Source organism: Alexandromys fortis, unplaced genomic scaffold (genome assembly GCF_014885135.2).
Source record: "Alexandromys fortis isolate MF-2015 unplaced genomic scaffold, M_Fortis_MF-2015_v1.1 scaffold_176, whole genome shotgun sequence".
NCBI classification, from domain to species: domain Eukaryota; kingdom Metazoa; phylum Chordata; class Mammalia; order Rodentia; family Cricetidae; genus Alexandromys; species Alexandromys fortis.
In genome coordinates this window covers 640,663-660,370 of record NW_026068070.1, presented here as the reverse complement: position 1 = coordinate 660,370, position 19,708 = coordinate 640,663, and the positions used below count along the sequence as shown (strand labels likewise).

At 39.1% G+C, this 19,708-nt stretch overlaps 1 protein-coding gene across 5 annotated transcripts in view; it reads right to left on the bottom strand.

Annotated features, from left to right (window-relative positions):
* Positions 1-19,708, bottom strand: part of Wdr47 (WD repeat domain 47) — a 52,927-nt gene that overhangs the window by 15,884 nt on the left and 17,335 nt on the right. For 2 of the 5 annotated variants that reach the window (XM_050120984.1, XM_050120981.1), the window contains exons 3-9: positions 19,425-19,508; positions 18,193-18,298; positions 11,887-12,689; positions 7,601-7,727; positions 5,758-5,936; positions 4,158-4,415; positions 1,620-1,695 (exon numbers count right to left, since the gene is read on the bottom strand). In XM_050120984.1, coding sequence (XP_049976941.1) covers positions 1,620-1,695; positions 4,158-4,415; positions 5,758-5,936; positions 7,601-7,727; positions 11,887-12,689; positions 18,193-18,298; positions 19,425-19,508 — 1,633 coding nt within the window. The remainder of the gene's footprint in view (positions 1-1,619; positions 1,696-4,157; positions 4,416-5,757; positions 5,937-7,600; positions 7,728-11,886; positions 12,690-18,192; positions 18,299-19,424; positions 19,509-19,708) is intronic. The other 3 variants (XM_050120982.1, XM_050120986.1, XM_050120985.1) reach the window with 3 other exon arrangements.

The following is a 19,708-nucleotide window of genomic DNA, read 5'->3' as shown; positions in this document are numbered from 1 at the left end:
ACCGGAGAGGGCAGCACAATTAGATTACTCTCTCAGGAAGAAAAGAAGAAATATAAAAGGCTATTATTAATTTAACCCACTTATAGTTAAAAACAAACAACTCACTATTATCTCCGGCAATTAATATTTCAGTATTTCAAACTAAAATTGTAGAATGTCCTTTTAAAACTATAAAAATGATTTTAATCAAAATATTTGATATTTGTGTTTATTTAAAGTGTCAGTCTGTCCGCCACACTCTCCCAAAGAGGAGAGTTGAAGCCACTCTAGACAAAAATGTCCATAGCTCCTGCTGTTTTGTCCTTTGAAACAGCACTGCTACCTTGAACAGGACTGTCTGGACCAGGAAAATGGATCTCCAGATGGGAAAGTTGACAGTCTTTATGTAATCTTGTCTTTGGCAATGGCAAGGACACAAAAATGCCAATCGCTTCAGCTCTGGTCAAAGCTAAGAAGAATCACAGTGAGCAGCGAAGGGACGCTCCCTCTTGCTACCCAAGCTTTCATGCATTCAAACAATGCGCCCTCCTTAGGGAAGCAAAGGCAAAACTAACACCACTTACATTTTCTTATCTAACTGAATTCTGTTATTCATACAGACTTTAGTCCATTCAGGAAATGGACGTGTAAATGAGTAGTATGCAGGAGATAAGAGAAAACGGAGAGGACGGTTGGTTAACACCCTTCTAAACATTAAGAGTTTCTTTATAGCAGAAATAATGTAAGTTGATTTTATTCGTACCACAATGTGTTTTACATTTTTTAAATGCAGCAATATGCTTAATAGGAGACTTCATATAAAAACAAATGCTAGCTTTTCTTGAGGTCAAAGAAACTGGAAACACTGGCATTGTGCATTTCTTTGTACAAGGAGCAAATATTCCTGGGCACTTAGGAAAATGGTGAGCACTCTTCATCTTCCTTTGTTTCCTGTTTGCCCTATAGGCATCTGGAAAATATCTTTGTTTATGAGGCTAAATTCTGAGCTAGAATAAAAAAGAATAGTAAGAAAAGGATACCTGATTCCAAAACACAAAACACATTGAGATGAAAGGCCCAGCAGAAACACCAATAACATCTAAACAAAGCCACCATAAAATTCAGAGAGTAACAGTTCTCAGTGAGGCCATTAATATGAATACTCACAAATGTGTTTTCATTTTTAAGTTAACTATGGGGGGGAGGGGAAGCTGGGGGAGTTCACATACGGAGGCCAGAGACAACTTCTGGGAGTCAGTTCTCTATTCCCACCATGCGGGTCCTGGGGACTGAACTCAGCTCTTCAGGCTGGGTGATGAGCCAGCCATCCCACACATCTTTCCTAAGGCAAACTCTCCATTTAGTGCAGTGAGATCTCTCCCACTACTTTGAGATAAATAATGACCATTTCTATAGCTTTTCTTTGAATTAAGAATCTTTTGCAGCAGGGCATGATGGTGCACACCTTTAATCCTAGCACACGGGAGGCAGAGGCAGACAGATTTCTGTGGGTTTGAGGCTAGCCTGGCCTACATAGCAATTTCCAGGTCAGTTAGAGCTACACACAAGACCCTGTCTCAGGAAAAAAAAAATCCTTGCAATACATACACACACAGAAAGAAACTTCTCCAAAACATTACCTCGTCCCCTTTTGATCTTGATAGATTCCCTGAAGAATCTCCAAGAGATGGCTTAATGACAGAATGTTCTGATGAGCTGTGGGAATAGATTTCAAATAAAGTTTACTCTAAAAATCACAATAGAAACTAAGTTAATAGCCAGGCAGTAGTGGCGCACGCCTTTAATCCCAGCACTCGGAGGCAGAGGCAGGCGGATCTCTGTGAGTTTGAGGCCAGCCTGGTGCACAAAGGGAGTTCCAGGACAGGCTCCAAAGCTACAGAGAAACCCTGTCTCGGAATAATAAAAAAAAAAAAAGAAAGAAAGAAAGAAAGAAAGAAAGAAAGAAAGAAAGAAAGAAAGCAAGAAAGAAAGAAAGAAAGAAAGAAACTAAGTTAATTTAACCTTTCATCTTTATTTTACTTTTTAGCAAGTAATCTTCAGGGACCCTGTTCAAAGCCACTGTATGGAGGCCCTGGGGACTGGGCTGATATGGTATCATATCAGGAGAACTGTGGAGGGAGATGAGACGCCATGCTGGAAAGAAGGCCACGTTCCCACACTGTATGGTGAAGGGCGAGAGCCTCTCTGCCTGTCCCACAGTCCTTCTGCAATGCTAAACTCTACCCCAAGCAGAAGCCTACAGACTGCTCTTTAGGAAAGTTATCTGTCCTTGGAAAAAAAAAATAAGAAAACAAAAAATAACAAAAACTGATAGCTATCCCTTCCTAGAAGAGTATTTCCAATACTCCTTGGTTTGTAAGCCAAAGACACATGAACCACCAACACACGCAGTTCTTGTCTAATAAGCTTAAGGAAACCCTCAGGAATTACACTCAGAGGCTTCCAAATCCTCAAAGAAGTAAGGGACTAAAACTAGCAAGCAAAGAGGAAAGCTTCAAAAAACAAAGTCCCCAAACTAAAAACATAATTACACTCTTTACAGACAAGAGGATTTCATCTCAGAAAAAAATGCAGTACTTTTTTAAAGTAATTTTTAGAGAATGAGAGCATCACATCAGGGGAAAAAAAATCAATAAAAAATAGAGATGAGGACATTACTAAGCACTTTTTCTAACTTCCTAAATCTTGAGTTTCTAGTTTTAAAAGACCCATGGGGGAATTCAACAGAACAAAACTACAGAACATGGGGGAAATAAGGGACCTAAAAATTTCAGAGTGGAAAAAGCAACAGGCCTTACACAAAGGATCAAGAATCGAAAGGACATCAGACTTCTTCATAAGAGCACTGAAACTGAAAGGTCACATCACAGAGCTCTGAACACTGAAAAGTGGTTACCTCCAGGCAGTGATGACACACGCCTTTGATCCCCCAGCACTCAGGAGGCAGAGGCAGGCGGAGCTCTGTTTCGAGGCCAGCCTGGTCTACAGAGTCAGTTCTAGGATAGCCAAAGCTGTTACACAGAGAAACCCTATCTTGAAAGAAAAAAGAAAGAAGGAGAGGAGGAGGAAGGGGAAGAGGAAAAGGAAGAAGAAGAAAAATGGTTACCATCCCAAATTCTACACCAACACTGGGAAATACAGTAACATGAACAGATACACACAGTCAGAGAAATTTTACTTTTGACATATATCCTCTTTCAAAGAACTACATGAAAGCTACAGAGGATCTAACACAGGGAAAAGGAAAAGAACAACTCAGGAAGATAAGGAGGAAAGTCCTAGGATTCTCTAGGTCTGGTTTTGTCTTGTTTTTGTTTTTTAAATAATGGTGTAAAGCCAGTAAATAAAAGCAAGAATGATATAATGCTGGAGCTATGACCCAGAGAGAAAAGAGACAACAAATTACCCTAATGAAATAGTTTTGTTTCTTACATTTACTTATGGTGTGTGCAATGCTATATGTAGAGGTCAGGGTGCTAACTTGCTGTCTTCTTAGACCTCAGGCCCTCTAAATAAAGCATAACTTTAAGATTTAATTCCTATCTCTACTCAAGAACATTTGTGTAACAGCCTGAAACCAGTATCCCAGTTACAAAAGTAAAATATGACAATTCCTACAAGGCTAATTCCTACAAGTACACAAGTGTCAAAAGAAGTTATACATTTTTAAATTAACCTACTTGAGAAGTGTTTTATGGTAACGCAAGAAAATGCCCTTGACTATTCTCACTGCATTAATTAACACTTGTTTACTAGCGATAGGAAGATAAAAATGTTCTAACTGGTGAAAATATAAATATGCAAAGTCTTTAGCTGCTATAATTTTTTCACAGTTGCCAAAACTGTCCTTCTATAATCACTCTAACATGTTGTAAAAAACACCCTCTTGTAGCCCAAAGGTCTATGAGCTTATCTGTTGAAAAATGTCAAAACAAGGGGGAAAAATCAAGATAAAGCCTAAAACCACAGACTCTCTCAATAAGATGGTTTATAAAAAAACGGAACTGTCTTGCTGCAAGGAAACAGAAGGAAAACAGACAAGAAAGGAGACAAATGGCAGCAGGCAGAGAGAAATGGGGAGCTAGTGAGCTCTTAGCTTATGTTCCTAGCACCACAGTAAGGTGGTAACATTTCAGGCTTTACACTCAAGCACTTACTTCTGGCTTCCACAGGGCGACTCTTCAAGAAAGGGGATGTGATTGGTAGATCCAGGATTACGAGGAGTGCTTGTGTGAATATGTGAAGTATCGTGGATCAACCTCTGACTGGAATCTTGGGGTGGAGTACTAAAACTAGCCACAGAAGAACTATTGGATTCGCTGCTTTTGCTCCCAGTGCACTGTTGGTTGGGCACTGGTACCTCATTGCCAAGATTATCCATTCCAATGTTTAATTCACCAAGCTTTTGAATAGACCTATAAAAATAACAACATAAACAGTTTAAAATAAAAGTGTAGTTTAAAATATTCCTTATATATCCAAGACTAAAAGCTTGAAAAGACAAACACATGCACAAATATAATCTAGGGGAAATTTTATTTTAAATATAATCTCCATCAATTTAAGACATAACCAAGACACTAAAAAAGATAGTCCAATGTCAGGTGATAGTAGGGACACCTTTAATCCCAGCACTCAGGAGACAGAGGCAGGAGGATCTCTGAGTTCAAGGGAGTTCCAGGATAGTCAGAGCTACACAGAGAAATCATAATTTGAAAAACTAAAAAAAAAAAAAAAAAAAAAAGATAATTTACTTTAAAAAGAAATTAATATTGAATCCAAAAGACTCTACAAGTTGTCTTGTTTCTTTTTCTTTTTTTTTAAAAAAAAGTCTCATTTTGTTGTCCAGGCTGTTCCAACCTTAAGTCCTAGGCTCAAATGAGTATCCCACCGTGGCCTCTCAAATAGCTACAGCTATAAAAACATGTTACTATGCCTGGCTGAATCTGAAGGTTTAAAACTAATAACTATAAAATGACAGCCATAAGTAGAGTGCTCACAGCACATAAACAGATGAACTCATTTACTTTCATGGCACCTAGGGAGAATGTATGAGCAGACAGAAACTAAGTATGGGCTGGAGAGACGGCTCAGCAGTTAAGATCACTGCTGCTTTTCCAGAGGGCCTGGGTTCAATTCCCAGCACCCACATGGTGGGTCCAGGGGATCTGATGATTTTCTGGCCTCTGTGAACACCAGGCATGTGCATGGTTCACAGACATACATAGAGACAAAACACAGTACGCATAAAATACTAAAGTTTAAAAACAATAGAAAAGACACAAAGTAATGTCCATATCCTAATCTACTTTGGGTAAAATGGGATCCACCTAGCCCACAAGCTTCCAGCCCATGGGCTGAACCATCACACTGCAACTGTGGTTACTTGGGGCAAGAAAGACAAATCTGGAGTTTGTAACTGAAAGACATTATGTAATTCTACATCACATAAAACATTTTTAAAATCTTGAAAATTTCAAACTACAGAGAAAGTAGCAGTTACTGCATGTTTTTTAAAGATTTATTTTATGGGTTTGCCTGCATGTACGTATGTACGCACATGCATATTTGGTGCCCAAATAGGTCAGAAGGGAGTTAACGCTGGTGGGGAGCCTTCTGAGCCACCATGTGGGTGCTGGAACTGGCCTGGTCTTCTGTGAGCAGCAGCATGTGCTCTAGTTGGGAGCCTGCCCTCCAGCCCCTGCAGGTACTCTACATGACTCTCGTGTTTACAGTGAGGCTCAAGGCTCAACAGACCTACTAAGGAATTGTTCTGTGAGATTCTGCTGCTGGTCAGGACCGTCCTCTTGGTTCACACCTCCTTCAAGTAACATCTGCTGGTATATCTGCCGCTGCTGCTCCTTCTGCTCTAAATGCTGCTGGTAGCGCAATCTTTGCCTGTAATATTCTTGAAATTGTTCAGTGGAATCTCGAAGCTTAAAAATATTAGAAAAACAATACATATAACAGACCATTACTGAATTATGTTTTTATAATATCATCTATAAATGCTGAATAAAAGTACAACTACAACAATTTAAAAGTTACATTGCTCTTTGAAAAATAACAGTCACAGATTATCAGTTCCTTTACTTTCTAACATCAACTGAAATGACTGGCTACTGTGTGTTCCTGACTAGCCCAAGGTTGACACGCAACTGATGGTTATAACAGGTACACACAGTCAGAGAACACACATATAGATAATGATAAATTTGGTATTACTTAAATAAAATGCCTTGGAAAACTGTATTACTACTCAGTAAATATTTTTTTAATATTTATTTATTTATTATGTATACAATATTCTGTCAGTGTGTATGCCTGCAGGCCAGAAGAGGGCACCAGACCTCATTACAGATGGTTGTGAGCCACCATGTGGTTGCCGGGAATTGAACTCAGGACCTTTGGAAGAGCAGGCAATGCTCTTAACCGCTGAGCCATCTCTCCAGCCCATACTCAGTAAATATTAACCTTAGCCAGATGGAGGTGGCACATGCCTTTAATCCCAGCACTTGGGAAACAGAGGCAGGCAGATCTCTGTGAGTTCGAGGCCAGCCTGGTTTACAAAGAGAGTTCCAGGACAGCCAAAGACTGTTACATAGAGAAACCCTGTCTCAAAAAACCGAAAAACCAAAAAAAAAAAAAGATTACCTTTATCAAACATATATAATACTAAGCATATAATAGATTTCTATAGACAGAAACATGTATTTGCCTAAAAACTAGGTTCCAAATGTTCTTTAATGAGTAAAAACCGGTTTTAAGTTCAGTGATCTCAATACTTCCCATTCATTCTCCTAAAGTGTAGGTTCTGGAGAGATAGGCGAATGGGTAAAGATGCCCACTGTCCAAGCCTGACAACCCAAGTGTGTTACAGAGAGAACTAACTCCCACAAAAGCCTCCTCTGACCTACACACACACACCAATCCAATAATTAAAAATTTTTAAAAGAAAAGCTTAAGGGCTGGAGAGATGACTCAGTGGTTAAAAGCACTGACTGCTCTTCCAGAGGACCCGGGTTCAATTCCCAGCACTCACATGGCAGCTCACAACTGTCTGAAGATCCAGTTTCTAGGGATCTGGCATTTCACACCAATGCACATAAAATAAATGTTAAATAAACCATAACAAACATTTAAAAAAAGAAAGAAAAGAAAAACTTAACACCTCTTGTAAGTGGAACAGTACATAAATCTCTATTCTATGTCATAGTACAATTTCCTGTCAGAAACACATAAAAGATGGAATCTTAGATTTAGATAAAAGTATCACTATTATACATTTTTATTGTTCATTAAACACAAATAAAATATAGATTATGTCTTTAAAATGAAAATTTACTGTAAATTCAATTGAGTCATGAAATATATGGCATTTTAGATTTTTAATAAATTGCTCTTCTTATAAAATACATGATGACAACTAAACATACTATAAATTCTTTGAAGAGAAACCAGAAAATGAACCAATAATGAGAATATCTAAAATCTTTGTATTACTCCCTAATATAAAAGTCTTTTACATTTTATATAAGAAATCCTATTAACTTTTACAAAGAGAACAACTTTGAGGCACATTACACTCAGTAAATATTACCTCGTTTTTTTCTTGTTTAGCTGGCACTGGATTCTGTGCTCCATTTGCAGGCTCTTTTTCAAAACCTGAACCCTGGCACGTGGGTTCACTGCTGACAGGCGGCTGGGCCTCAACAGGTGTATCGCTTCTTCCAAAAAAAAAAATAGAAAAAGCAGAGATGGGGTTAAAATGCATTTTAGAGGAATTTTTTCTTGCATTAAAAAGAGTATTAAGGGTTTATTGTTTATTAATTATACAAAATTAGGTATCTTTCTTAACTATATAAAATGTTTTCAAAATACAGAACATGCTTAGAGAGGATGTGTTTGTTTCTGAGACAGGGCCTTGCTGTGTGGTCTCAAACTTCTAAGCTCAAGAGATCCTCGGCTCCCACACACCACAGCTGCAGGCGTGTACTGCCATGATCCTCGGCTCCCACACACCACAGCTGCAGGCGTGCACTGCCATGATCCTCGGCTCCCCCACACCACAGCTGCAGGTGTGTACTGCCATGATCCTCGGCTCCCACACACCACAGCTGCAGGCGTGTACTGTCAAGCAGGGTCTCTAACGTAATATCAGTAGTATGTGTTTTCGGGAAATTCATTTTCATCCTTTGTGGTCCAGATACATCTACAAACTAGACAGTCTGCAGGCTTTCATACCTATATTCTCTTTATGAAACATGAACTGTGATTTTGTTGCTCAAATATTTGTTTTCCCTCTCATATGTTTCTTTAGAGTTTTAAGACTTTAGATTTTAGTGAGAGACTTCTTTGGCTTATTTACACTGATCATAAAAGCAAAATAGATTTTTCCATTTCTTTAAAAAATTACTTAAAATTCTTTAATTTTTTTTTTTTTTTTTTTTTTTTTTAGTTTTTTGAGACAGGATTTCTCTGTAGCTTTGGAGCCTGTCCTGGCACTAGCTCTTGTAGACCAGGCTGGCCTCGAACTCACAGAAATCCGCCTGCCTCTGCCTCCCGAGTGCTGGGATTAAAGGCGTGCGCCACCACTGCCCGGCGCTTTAATATATTTTTATTTATATTTTTGGGACAGGGTTTCTCTGCATAGCCCTGTGTATCATGAAACCTGCTGTGTAAATTAGGTTGACCTCAAACTCAAGAGATTTACCTGCCTCTGCCTCCTGAGTTCTGAGATTCCAGGCGCGCACCATCATACCTAGCCTATCTTTCCATATTTTTAATAAATATCTTTTTTGCTGAAATAATTTGAGAATTTTATGTCAGGTTTTTCTTAATATTCTTTTAAAACACTAACTGCGCTGGGTGGTGGTGGCATAGGCCTTTAATTCCAGCACTCAGGAGGCAGGCGGATCTCTGTGAGTTCAAGGCCAGCCTGGCCTACAAGAGCTAGTTCCTGGACAGGCTCCAAAGCTATGCAGAAACCCTGTCCCGAAAAACCAAAAATAAATAAAAAACAAAAAAAAAACCCCATGAACTGTTTTTTTTTTTTTTTTTTGGTTTTTCGAGACAGGGTCTCTCTGTGGTTTTGGAGCCTGTCCTGGAACTACCCACTAACTGTTTTACATAAATCTCAAATAATGTTAACAGTGACCCAGGTGTGGTGATGTACACCTCTAATCCCAGCACTTAGGAGGCAGAGGTGTGGTCTCCATGAGTTTGAAGGCAGCCTGCTCTACACAGTGAGTTAGTTCCAGGCCAGCCAAAGCTACATACTTTGTTTCAAAATAAAAAAAAAGAGAAATGAAAAAGAAAACAAAGGAAAGAAAGAGGGAGGGAGGGAGGGAAGGAGGGAGGGAGGAAAGGAAGGAAAAAGAAGAGAGGAAGAAAAGAAAAACGTCATCTGAAGATGTTGAATACCAGACACATACACAAATTTCTCTGTTGCTACAAAACACCATGGGCACAACTACAGAAGTTAAATTACACAGCACTGATCTCTCTAAGCAGCAGATATATCGAAACACAGTTGTAGGGATCAGGAAGGAAACATTAGACAGTCATTGTCACAAAGGCAACCTTTGCCTAGGAGCTTCTCCTTCTGACTACTATGTGTGCATGTATAAGAATATTCGTTACCAGACTTCTATAAATTACTAACAACCATGATAAAGTAAGTGCCACTACACAGAGAACTATGTTTTTTTTTTTTTTAAAAAAGCATGGTATCAGCATGAAACTAGACAGAAAACAGAAGACCCAGAAATAAACCCACTTAGCTATAGCTACCTAATTTTTGGCAAAGGTGCCAACATATGTTGGATAAAAGACATCCTCTTTATCAATGGCTTTGGGGAAACTGGATTTTCACATTTAGATGAATTTAGAAATCCATGTCTCATCCTGCACAAAGACCAATTCAAAGTGGATCAAAGCCCTGATATACAATTTGAAACATTTAAAGGAAAACAAATAGGCAAAACATAATACGATATATACAGGAGCAAAGACTTGAAAAAGGTCTCTAACCACACAGAAAATAATCTCAAGAACTAGAAAAAGGAGGTTACATGAAATTAAACAGCTTCTGCAGAGCACAGAGACTGGGAAAAAGTTCTTCCAACTATAAATCAAACAAGGGAATAATATCTAGAATATAGAAGAAGCTGCAAAAATTAAACACTAAAGAAAAAACCTCATCAAATCAATAAATGAGCTAATAACTGAACAGATAATTCTTAAAACAAGACATTCAAATAGTCAATAAATATTATACAAAGTGTTCAATGTCCTTAATAATCAGGGAAATGCAAATTAAAACTGTTTGAGATTCTACCTCATCTCCAGTTAGAATGTCTATCATCAAGAAAACAAACAATGACTAAAGCTGGCACGAAAGTGGGGAAGGAAGAACCCATAATTCATTGCTGGTGAGAATATGAACTTCTGTGGCCACTACGGGAACCAAGATGGAGTTTTCTCAAAAAGCTAGAACTATAACTACCAGGTAACCCATCCATACTACTCACAAGGATGTACCAAAAGTTCCTAGTCCACACATCACAGAGATACCTGCACAGCCATGTTTCTGCACACTGTACAATTCACAACAGTGAGGAGATGAGCAGACCTGGGTGACTACCAGCAAACGAGTGGGTAAAGAAAAATGTACAGCATACACACAGTGGGATGTTTTATGGCCACTTTATTTATTCCTTTACATTATATAATATACTTTTTGATAATTTTTATTTCTGATAATGTTATATAGAATGCCAGTGATCATCTCCAGCCCCAATTACCTCTCTTATTCCTTTCCCTCTCCTGCTGACTTGCTTCTCCTCAACCAGTCCCCCTCCTAACCCCAGGTCTCTTTTTGTGCAGGTAACCACAACTGCCATGAGCTGGTGTTTGGAATGGCCATGCCACTTCCAGAAAAGTGTTCAAGATGCTCCTCTCCACCATTAACTTAATAACTCATCCCCCCCCCCCAACACACACACACCTTTGTGGATGTTTGCTGGGCCCTAAAGGAGGTACAGATGTTTCCTTTAGAACTAAGCACTCAACAATCATTTATTCTCAGTACTTTGACTATATAACTGTCATCCTCTGCTAAAAGAAGCTTTTCTGACCCAGGCTAAGAGCAGCACTCTTCTATGAGTGTAAATATAAATATGTAGAGGGCATTTTGATTGGACGTCCATTTAGCAAAACACCTGTAATATACTCTCCTCTAGGGCCTAGAACCTTCCCAGTCATAGGCTTAGTACCAGGCATGTATTCCCTCCAATATACGGGGCCTATAAGATAGCAATTGGTTATCCCCCAAACTTGCCTGGCAAGTTGGAGTTCACAATGAGATTTTAACCCATCATAAAGAAAATGAAATAATGACATCTGTATGAAAATGGATACACAGGAAATGAAATGATTGTATTAGATGAAATAAACCAGACCAGAAAGACAAATACCTCATTTTCTATCATATGAAGGACCTATATTTAAAACTATATTTATGAATATGGTGTATGTTTAGGTCATGAAACTTGACAGGGGAGGAAGGTATCTTAAGGAGAGGGAGAAAAGAGAGGGAAATGGAACACACGTGCATGAAAATGTAAAAGGGTCTGAGGGAAGAGGAGGAGCCAGTCAGAAGTGGGCAGGGGATGGGGGCACAGAGAAGGAGACAAATCAGAACCAAGTAATAATGGCATGTATAAACATGTGTGCCACCATGAAACCCATTACTTTATAAGCTAACTTTAAATGTAAACTTAAAATTCTTAAAACTATAAAGTACTGAACACCAAGAGCATTTGCATGCACACTACAGACTACTTAGAACTGGCAATTTCCTAAGTTTTATGAGCAAATGCCTACCGTTCAGGAGATTCTTCATAGATACTGTGGCATTCTGTATTCTCAAGCATGAGGCTTCTGCTAAGGTTTTGTACTCCTGGATAATGGAAGTTAGCAAAGGAGTGTGACATTGGAGAAGTTTTGTTCCCAAGATCTGAGATTCTCTTATCGTGGCTGGTTAATCCACACGTGAGGCCATCTAGGGCAGGGTTCAGGGAGCGAGTCATATAGGCATCAGCTGACTGAGGTCTTCTCATTGGTGACGATGGGTAAGGAGAAAGCTTGCTGATAAGAGGAGTCAAGAGATCAGCATACGCAGCTTTTGTAGGTTTCAGGAGTTTGTCAACATGAATATTAAGCATTTTCTGTTCAAATGCACAAGAAAAGACTGAAGAAGGGAGATTCTGAAGCCAAGATAATAAACTCAGATCTAAATCATCACAACCGTTGCCACATAAAAGGTCAATGCCAAGAAGTACTTCACTTTCTGTAATTTCTTCACCCGTTGCTTTACTCTGACAAAACTCTACACAGCATTCATAAAGTAAGCCCTTCATTACGAGCTGGAATAAGCGATTGTTACTTGCTTTAAAACCAGCCTCGCTTAGCTTCCTGTCGGCAGGGATGAACTCTGCGACCATGACACAGACCTCTTCAAAGCAATGAACTCGTGCAGTGCTGGGATTCCAGTCCTTAAATTCAGCGTGATTGGTCAGACGAGGCAGAGTGAGGAGCAGACAGAGCTTGCTGTAATCATCTTTAGAAGGGCAGTACTCTTCTAGAGCATGCAGACACTGGACAGCTTCTTGCATGGTAAATTCCAACTAAAAAATAGAAAGGATGACTATAAAAGAGATGAAAGGCAACTGATCACCTTAAATGAAATGTGAAAGCTGAGAGCATAGAAGATAAACTTTTGTGCCAGAGAATATAGATACAATTTGTAGAACATGTAAAATTTTTAATTGATGATGTTTTCACAACTTAAATGAAGAATTTGGTTAATTACTAAATTAAAATTTTACCTACAAAATTAACATTCTAAATCAATTCAGATTTAAAATCCTAATTTCCAAATGTTGTTTAATTTACTTTCATTTTGTTAATATGGTTAGATACAGGGCCTCCATATAACTCGGGCTAGCCTTGAACTCAAGCTTCTCCTGTCTCAGTCTTAAGAATACTGGGATCATAGTTGAAAGCCACCATGCTTAGCTAAAAGTAAAAACCAAACGATATCAATAGTTTGTTTGACAAATTGGTTTGGTTTGTCCCAAATATAAAAGCCATTTTCTCAGTCTCAACTTGTCTTAGAATAAATTCATATGAGGATAGAAAGCAAAATTCACAAAAGGAAACATTTATAGTTGATTACTACAAAACACCAGAAATAGCATAAAAAGCTTAGCTGAGATACTGACAACAAAGTGCATACTGAATACCTTGTGGGAATGTGGGGCAGTATGTGACCCAGGCTAGCTACGAATATGGCCTAACTCAAAAACGTAAACTTGCCTTTAATCCTAGCACTCAGGAGGCAGAGGCAGGTAGATTTCTTGTGAGTTCAGGCCAGCCTGGTCTACAAAAGTGAGTTCCAGAATAGTCAAGAGCTGTTACACAGAGAAATCCTGTCTCTAAAAAATAAAAACCAGTAACAACTAAATATAAATTGACTTACACACACACACACACACACACACACACGGAGCCTAGAGAGATGGCTCAGTGGTTAAAAGTGTGCATTGCTCATCACAGGACCTGAGTTTTGACCCGAGAATCCATGTCCAGCAGTTCACAACCACTTGTAACTCCATCTCTAAGGAATCCAATACTCACTTCTGGCCTTCATAGATATCTGCATACATGTGCACACACAGATAAATGTATCTGCACATAAATAAAAATAATTCTTTAAAGTAACTTTCTGGCTGACAAGATGGCTGGGAGAAAAGCACTTTGTACACAAGTCTAATAGCCTATGTTAAATCCACAGACCCGCAGCAGAAGAGGAGGAAAGACAAAATTTTTCTCAGACATCCCATGCTTACCACAATGCTTTGACATGCATGCTTGTGTGTACACACACATACATACACACATACAGACATACAGACACACTCATGCATGCACACATACCATTCGCACAAAAATAAACAGATGAGGGTTGGAGAGATGGCTCAGTGGTTAAGAGCATTGTCTGCTCTTCCAAAGGTCCTGAGTTCAATTCCCAGCAACCACATGGTGGCTCACAACCATCTGTAGGGAGGTCTGGCGCCCTCTTCTGGCCTTCAGGCATACAGACAGAATATTGTATACGTAATAAATAAATAAATGTTTAAAAAAAATAAAAATAAACAGATGAAACTTCCCAGGACTTGAGATACAGCTCAGCTGGTACAGTGCTTGCCTGAGACACGTAAGAAACTGAGTTTAATCCCCTGTACTAAAATAACAAACTTTTTAAATTTAACTTTCAATTAACTTTTTAATCCAAATATATTATATAGTATTGAACTTAAGTCATAAAACCAAGCATTTCATTAAAAACACAACCTGGAAGCCAGGGCATGATGCTGCTGCCCATAAACTCGGCATTTAGGAGACTGACCATCAGTTAAAAGTCAGCTTGGAGGCAGGGTGTGGGATTAAAGCCATGTCCACTAGGGAGGCAGAGGCAAGCAGATTTCTCGAGTTCCAGGACAGCCTAGTTTAAATAGTGAGCTGCAAGCCAGCCAGAGCTACAAAGTGAGACTCTGTCTCAAACAAACAATAAACGACCTCAGTTTGATCCCTGGAACCCAGATGGTTAGAAAAAGTCCTGCAAGCTGTCCACCAACCTCCACATACTTTCACCATGGAGTGTATGATGCCCCCAATAAAATAAATAATAAAGATTTTAAAACACTGATGAACTCTGAAAATGTTGAAGATGTGCTACATCCTGTAATATAAAATATTTATTTAGCCAAGGGCAATGGTGGCGCATGCCTTTAATCCCAGCACTTGGGAGGCAGAGGCAGGCGGATCTCTGTGAGTTCGAGACCAGCCTGGTCTACAAGAGCTAGTTCCAGGACAGGCTCCAAAACCACAGAGAAACCCTGTTTCAAAAAACCAAAAAAAAAAAAAAAATTTAGCCAAGATTTAATCCTTTACATAAAAATGAGAAGCATCAGGGGGCAGAGGCAGGAGGGATCTTTTTTTTTTTATTGATTTTTATTGAGCTCTACATTTTTCTCTGCTCCCCTTCCTGCCTCTCCCCTTCAACCCTTTCCCAAGGTCCCCATGCTCCCAATTTACTCAGGAGATCTTGTCTTTTCCTACTTCCCATGTAGATTAGATCTATGTAAGTCTCTCTTAATGTCCACATTGTTGTCTAAGTTCTCTGGGATTGTGATTTGTAGGCTGGTTTTCTTTGCTTTATGTTTAAAAACAACTTATGAGTGAGTACATGTGGTAATTGTCTTTCTGGGTCTGGGTTACCTCACTCAAAATGATTTTTTCTAGCTTCATCCATTTGCCTGCAAATTTCAAGATGCCGTTATTTTTTTTTCTGCTGTGTAGTACTCCATTGTGTAAATGTACATTTTCCTTATCCATTCTTTAGTCGAGGGGCATTTAGGTTGTTTCCAGGTTCTGGCTATGACAAACAAAGCTGCTATAAACACAGTTGAACACATGTCCTTGTGGCACAATTGAGCATCCTTTGGATATATACCCAAAAGTGGTACTGCTGGGTCTTGAGGAAGGTTGTTTCCTAATTTTCTGAGAAATCGCCATAGTGACATCCAAAGGGTCTGTACCAGCTTGTACTCCCACCAGCAATGCAGGAATGTTCCCTTTACCACACAGCCACTCCAGCATAAATTGTCATCAGTGTTTTTTATCTCAGCCAGTCTTATAGATGTAAGATGGAATCTCAGGGTTGTTTTGATTTGCATTTCTCTGATGACTAAGAATGTTGAACATTTCCTTAAGTGTCTTTCAGCCATTTGAGATTCCTCTGTTGAGAATTCTCTGTTTAGGTCTGTACTCCATTTTTTTGTTTTTGTTTTTGTTTTTCGAGACAGGGTTTCTCTGCGGCTTTGGAGCCTGTCCTGGAACTTGCTCTGTAGACCAGGATGGTCTGTGGTGGCGCACGCCTTTAATCCCAGCACTCAGGAGGCAGAGGCAGGAGGATCTTTGTACTCCATTTTTTTAAATGGATTATTTGTTCTTTTGATAACCAATTTCTTGAGTTCTTTGTATATTTTGGAGATCAGACCTCTGTCTAATGTGGGGTTGAAGATCTTTTCCCATTCTGTAGGCTATCATTTTGTCTTGTTGACCATGTCCTTTGCTTTACAGAAGCTTTTCAGTTTCTGGAGGTCCCATTTATTAATAGTTTCTCTCAGTGTCTGTGTTATTGGGGTTCTATTTAGGAAGTGGTCTCCTGTGCCAGTGTGTTCAAGTGTACTTCCCACCTTCTATGAGGTTCAGTGTAGCTAGCTTTATGTTGAAGTCTTTGATTCATTTGGACTTGAGTTTTGTGCATGGTGATAGATATGGGTCTATTTTCATTCTTCTACATATTGATATTTAGTTATGCCAGCACCATTTGTTAAATATGCTTTCTTTTTTCCATTTGATATTTTTTGCTTCTTTGTCAAAAATCAAGTGTTTGAAAATGTGTGGATTAATATCCAGGTCTTTGATTCGGTTCCATTGTTTCTCCTGTCTGTTTTTATGCCAATATCAGGCTGTTTTCAGTACTGTAGCTCTGTAGTGGAGTTTGAAGTCAGGGATTATGATGCCTCCAGAAATTCTTTTATTGTACAGGATTGTTTTAGCTACCCTGGGTTTTTTTGCTTTTCTATATGAAGTTGAATACCATTCTTTTGACATCTGTGAAGAATTTTGCTGGGATTTTGATGGGCATTGCATTAAATCTGTAGATTGCTTTTGGTAAGATTGCCATTTTTACTATGTTATTTCTAACTACCCAAGATCATGGAAGGTCTTTCTACTTTCTGGTGTCTTCTTCAATTTCTTTCTTCAAAGATTTAAAGTTCTTGTCATACAAGTCTTGTTTGGTTAGAGTTACTCCAAGATATTTTATGCTATTTGTGGCTATTGTGAAGGATGACGTTTCTCTGATTTTTTTCTCAGCCCATTTATCATCTGTGTATAGGAAGGTTGCTGATTTTTCTTTTTTTGAGTTAATCTTGTATCCTGCTACATTACTGAAAGTGTTTGTGAGTTGTAGAAGTTCCTTGGTAGAACTTTTGGAGCTGCTTATGTAAACTATCATATCATCAGCAAATAAGAGTTTGACTTCTTTTCTGATTTATATCCCCTTGATCTCCTTTTGGTGTCTTATCGCTCTAGCTAAGACCTCAAGAACTATATTGAATAGATATGGAGAGAATGAACAACCTTGTCTTGTTCCTGATTTCAGTGGGATCACTGTGAGTTTCTCTCCATTTAGTTTGATGTTGGCTGTTAGCTTGCTGTATATGAGGCAGGAGGATCTTACAGAAGTTTAAGGTCTTCCTCTGCTATAAGCCTTCTCAAAGCCAACCTGGGCTACATGGGAATCTGTCCTTTTTTTTCTTTGAGGTTCATGAGTGTTTTTCCTGAATGCATGTATGTGCACCACATGTGTGCTCAGTGCCCCGGGAGGCCTGAACAGGGTGTTGAATTCCCTGTAACTGGAGTTGCAGATGGCCACGAGCCATCATGTAGATGTTGGGAACCAATCTCAGAGGCCCTCTTTTTTTTTTTTTTTTTTTTTTTTTTGGTTTTTCGAGACAGGGTTTCTNCTTTTTTTTTGGTTTTTCGAGACAGGGTTTCTCTGTGGCTTTGGAGCCTGTCCTGGAACTAGCTCTGTAGACCAGGCTGGTCTCTCGAACTCACAGAGATCCGCCTACCTCTGCCTCCCGAGTGCTGGGATTAAAGGCGTGCGCCACCACCGCCTGGCTCCAGAGGCCCTCTCTTTATGAAGTGAGTACATAGAGAAATGGCTCTATAATCCTTCCCCAGCACAGGGTAACTGAGGACACCCTTGGGAGTACTCTGCCTCCGTGTGTACACACATGGGTACACCTCACACCCATACATACACAAATCTGGTCTAACGTACCTGAAAGAAGAAGAATATACTCTTGAAGTGGTCCTACAGCACCTTGATTTAAATCACGGAGCAAGTTTAAAAGGACTATAGATTAATAGGACCACAATTGCAAAACTACAGATCTTGCTTCATCACAGCTCATAAAACTTTGAAAATTCATGATAATAGCCTTCTGATTTAGTGAATAAAATAACTGAAAGCAAGACTAGGGCGCAAACCTTCAGGAATAAAAATCTTACATGCTGGGGCTCATCTTCTGCAGACATTGCATTGTTAACACACAAAGCTTCTAGAAACTTCTGCTTGAGGATAATATAACGAAACCTAAGAAAGAGGAAACATTAAAATGATTAAAAAGTTGAATGATCTCATCCGCAGTAGCATACATCTGTAAATTCTGACTCAGGAGGGTAGATAAGGAGGACATGAGAAGACACTACCTTGAAGAAACCTCAGCTTCTGAAACACAACAGGCAGTCTGATTCCTGCAGGACTGCAGACTAAGCCCAGGATTCTGCATGTGCCCGGTGCACCATCTTTTTCTGTTTGCTTGTTTGTCTGTATTTTTTGATACAGGGTTTCTCTGTGTAATCCTAACTGTCCTGGTCCTCGCTTTGTAGACAGGTCTGTCCTCGAACTCACAGAAATCCTCCTGTCTCTGCCTAGGAGTGCTAGGATTAAAGGTGTGTGCCACCCCTTCCCAGCACCAGGCACACAGTCTATCACTGAGCTAGAGCAACACTCCAGCCATTTTGTTTTACAAATAATCAAATTGGGCCAGCAAGATGGCTCCACAGGTAAAAGTGCTTGCTAACACACCTGAAGACCTAAGTTTGGTGGAAAGATAAATCAATTGTTATAAGTTGTCCTCTGCTCTCTACTATGGAAAGCACATGTGCACATATATACACATACAATTACATGTTTTAAAAGGCATCAATTATTATTTTAAAATAAACCTAAAAACCATAATTTTCTAGTATCTGACAAACAAACTTAGAAGTTACTCTCTAGGTAAAACTGGGGCTCTGGAGAGATAGCTCAGTAGTTAAGAGCACGTGCTGCTCTTGGAAAGGACCTAGGTTCGGCTCTACACAGACACTCACAACTTTTGTAATTCCAGTTCCAGGGGATTTGGCATCCTCTTCTGACTTCCAGAGGCACCACACACACATATGGTTACAGTAAGAGAATAAAGGCCCAAATTACTGCTGACTGCTCATTGAACAATGAAGGCCAAGAGGGAACAGGAAGACATCCTTGAAGCCTGTACATACTACCGACTAAGTAACTGCATTTCAGACTTGCAAAGACTTCAAGAACTGTAACTATGTAATGTATCCTATGGATGCAGTGTGCTGCTTCATAGGAAGGCTACATTAAATGTGTTTATTGTTCTGCTAGGCTGCTACCAATGACAAGACACTAAAAGTTTAAAATAAAATCCTACCTTTTTTTGTCAAATTTTTCCATACATTCTAGAGGCTGAATGAACTGAAGAACTTCATCCCATTGACCATCGAGAATTAGCTGCCTAAATAAAGAAAAACCCAAAATGCTAGTCAATTCAGGTCACACTAACAGCTGATAGAGCAGATGACAAAACAGACATTAAAGCAAATAATGAAATTAACCTGAGTCCTCAAACATTAGAGTATTCTTTTACAACAAAAATTTCTCAACATTGGATTTATGATAACAGTAAATTTATAAAAAGGATGGGCAGAAGGACTT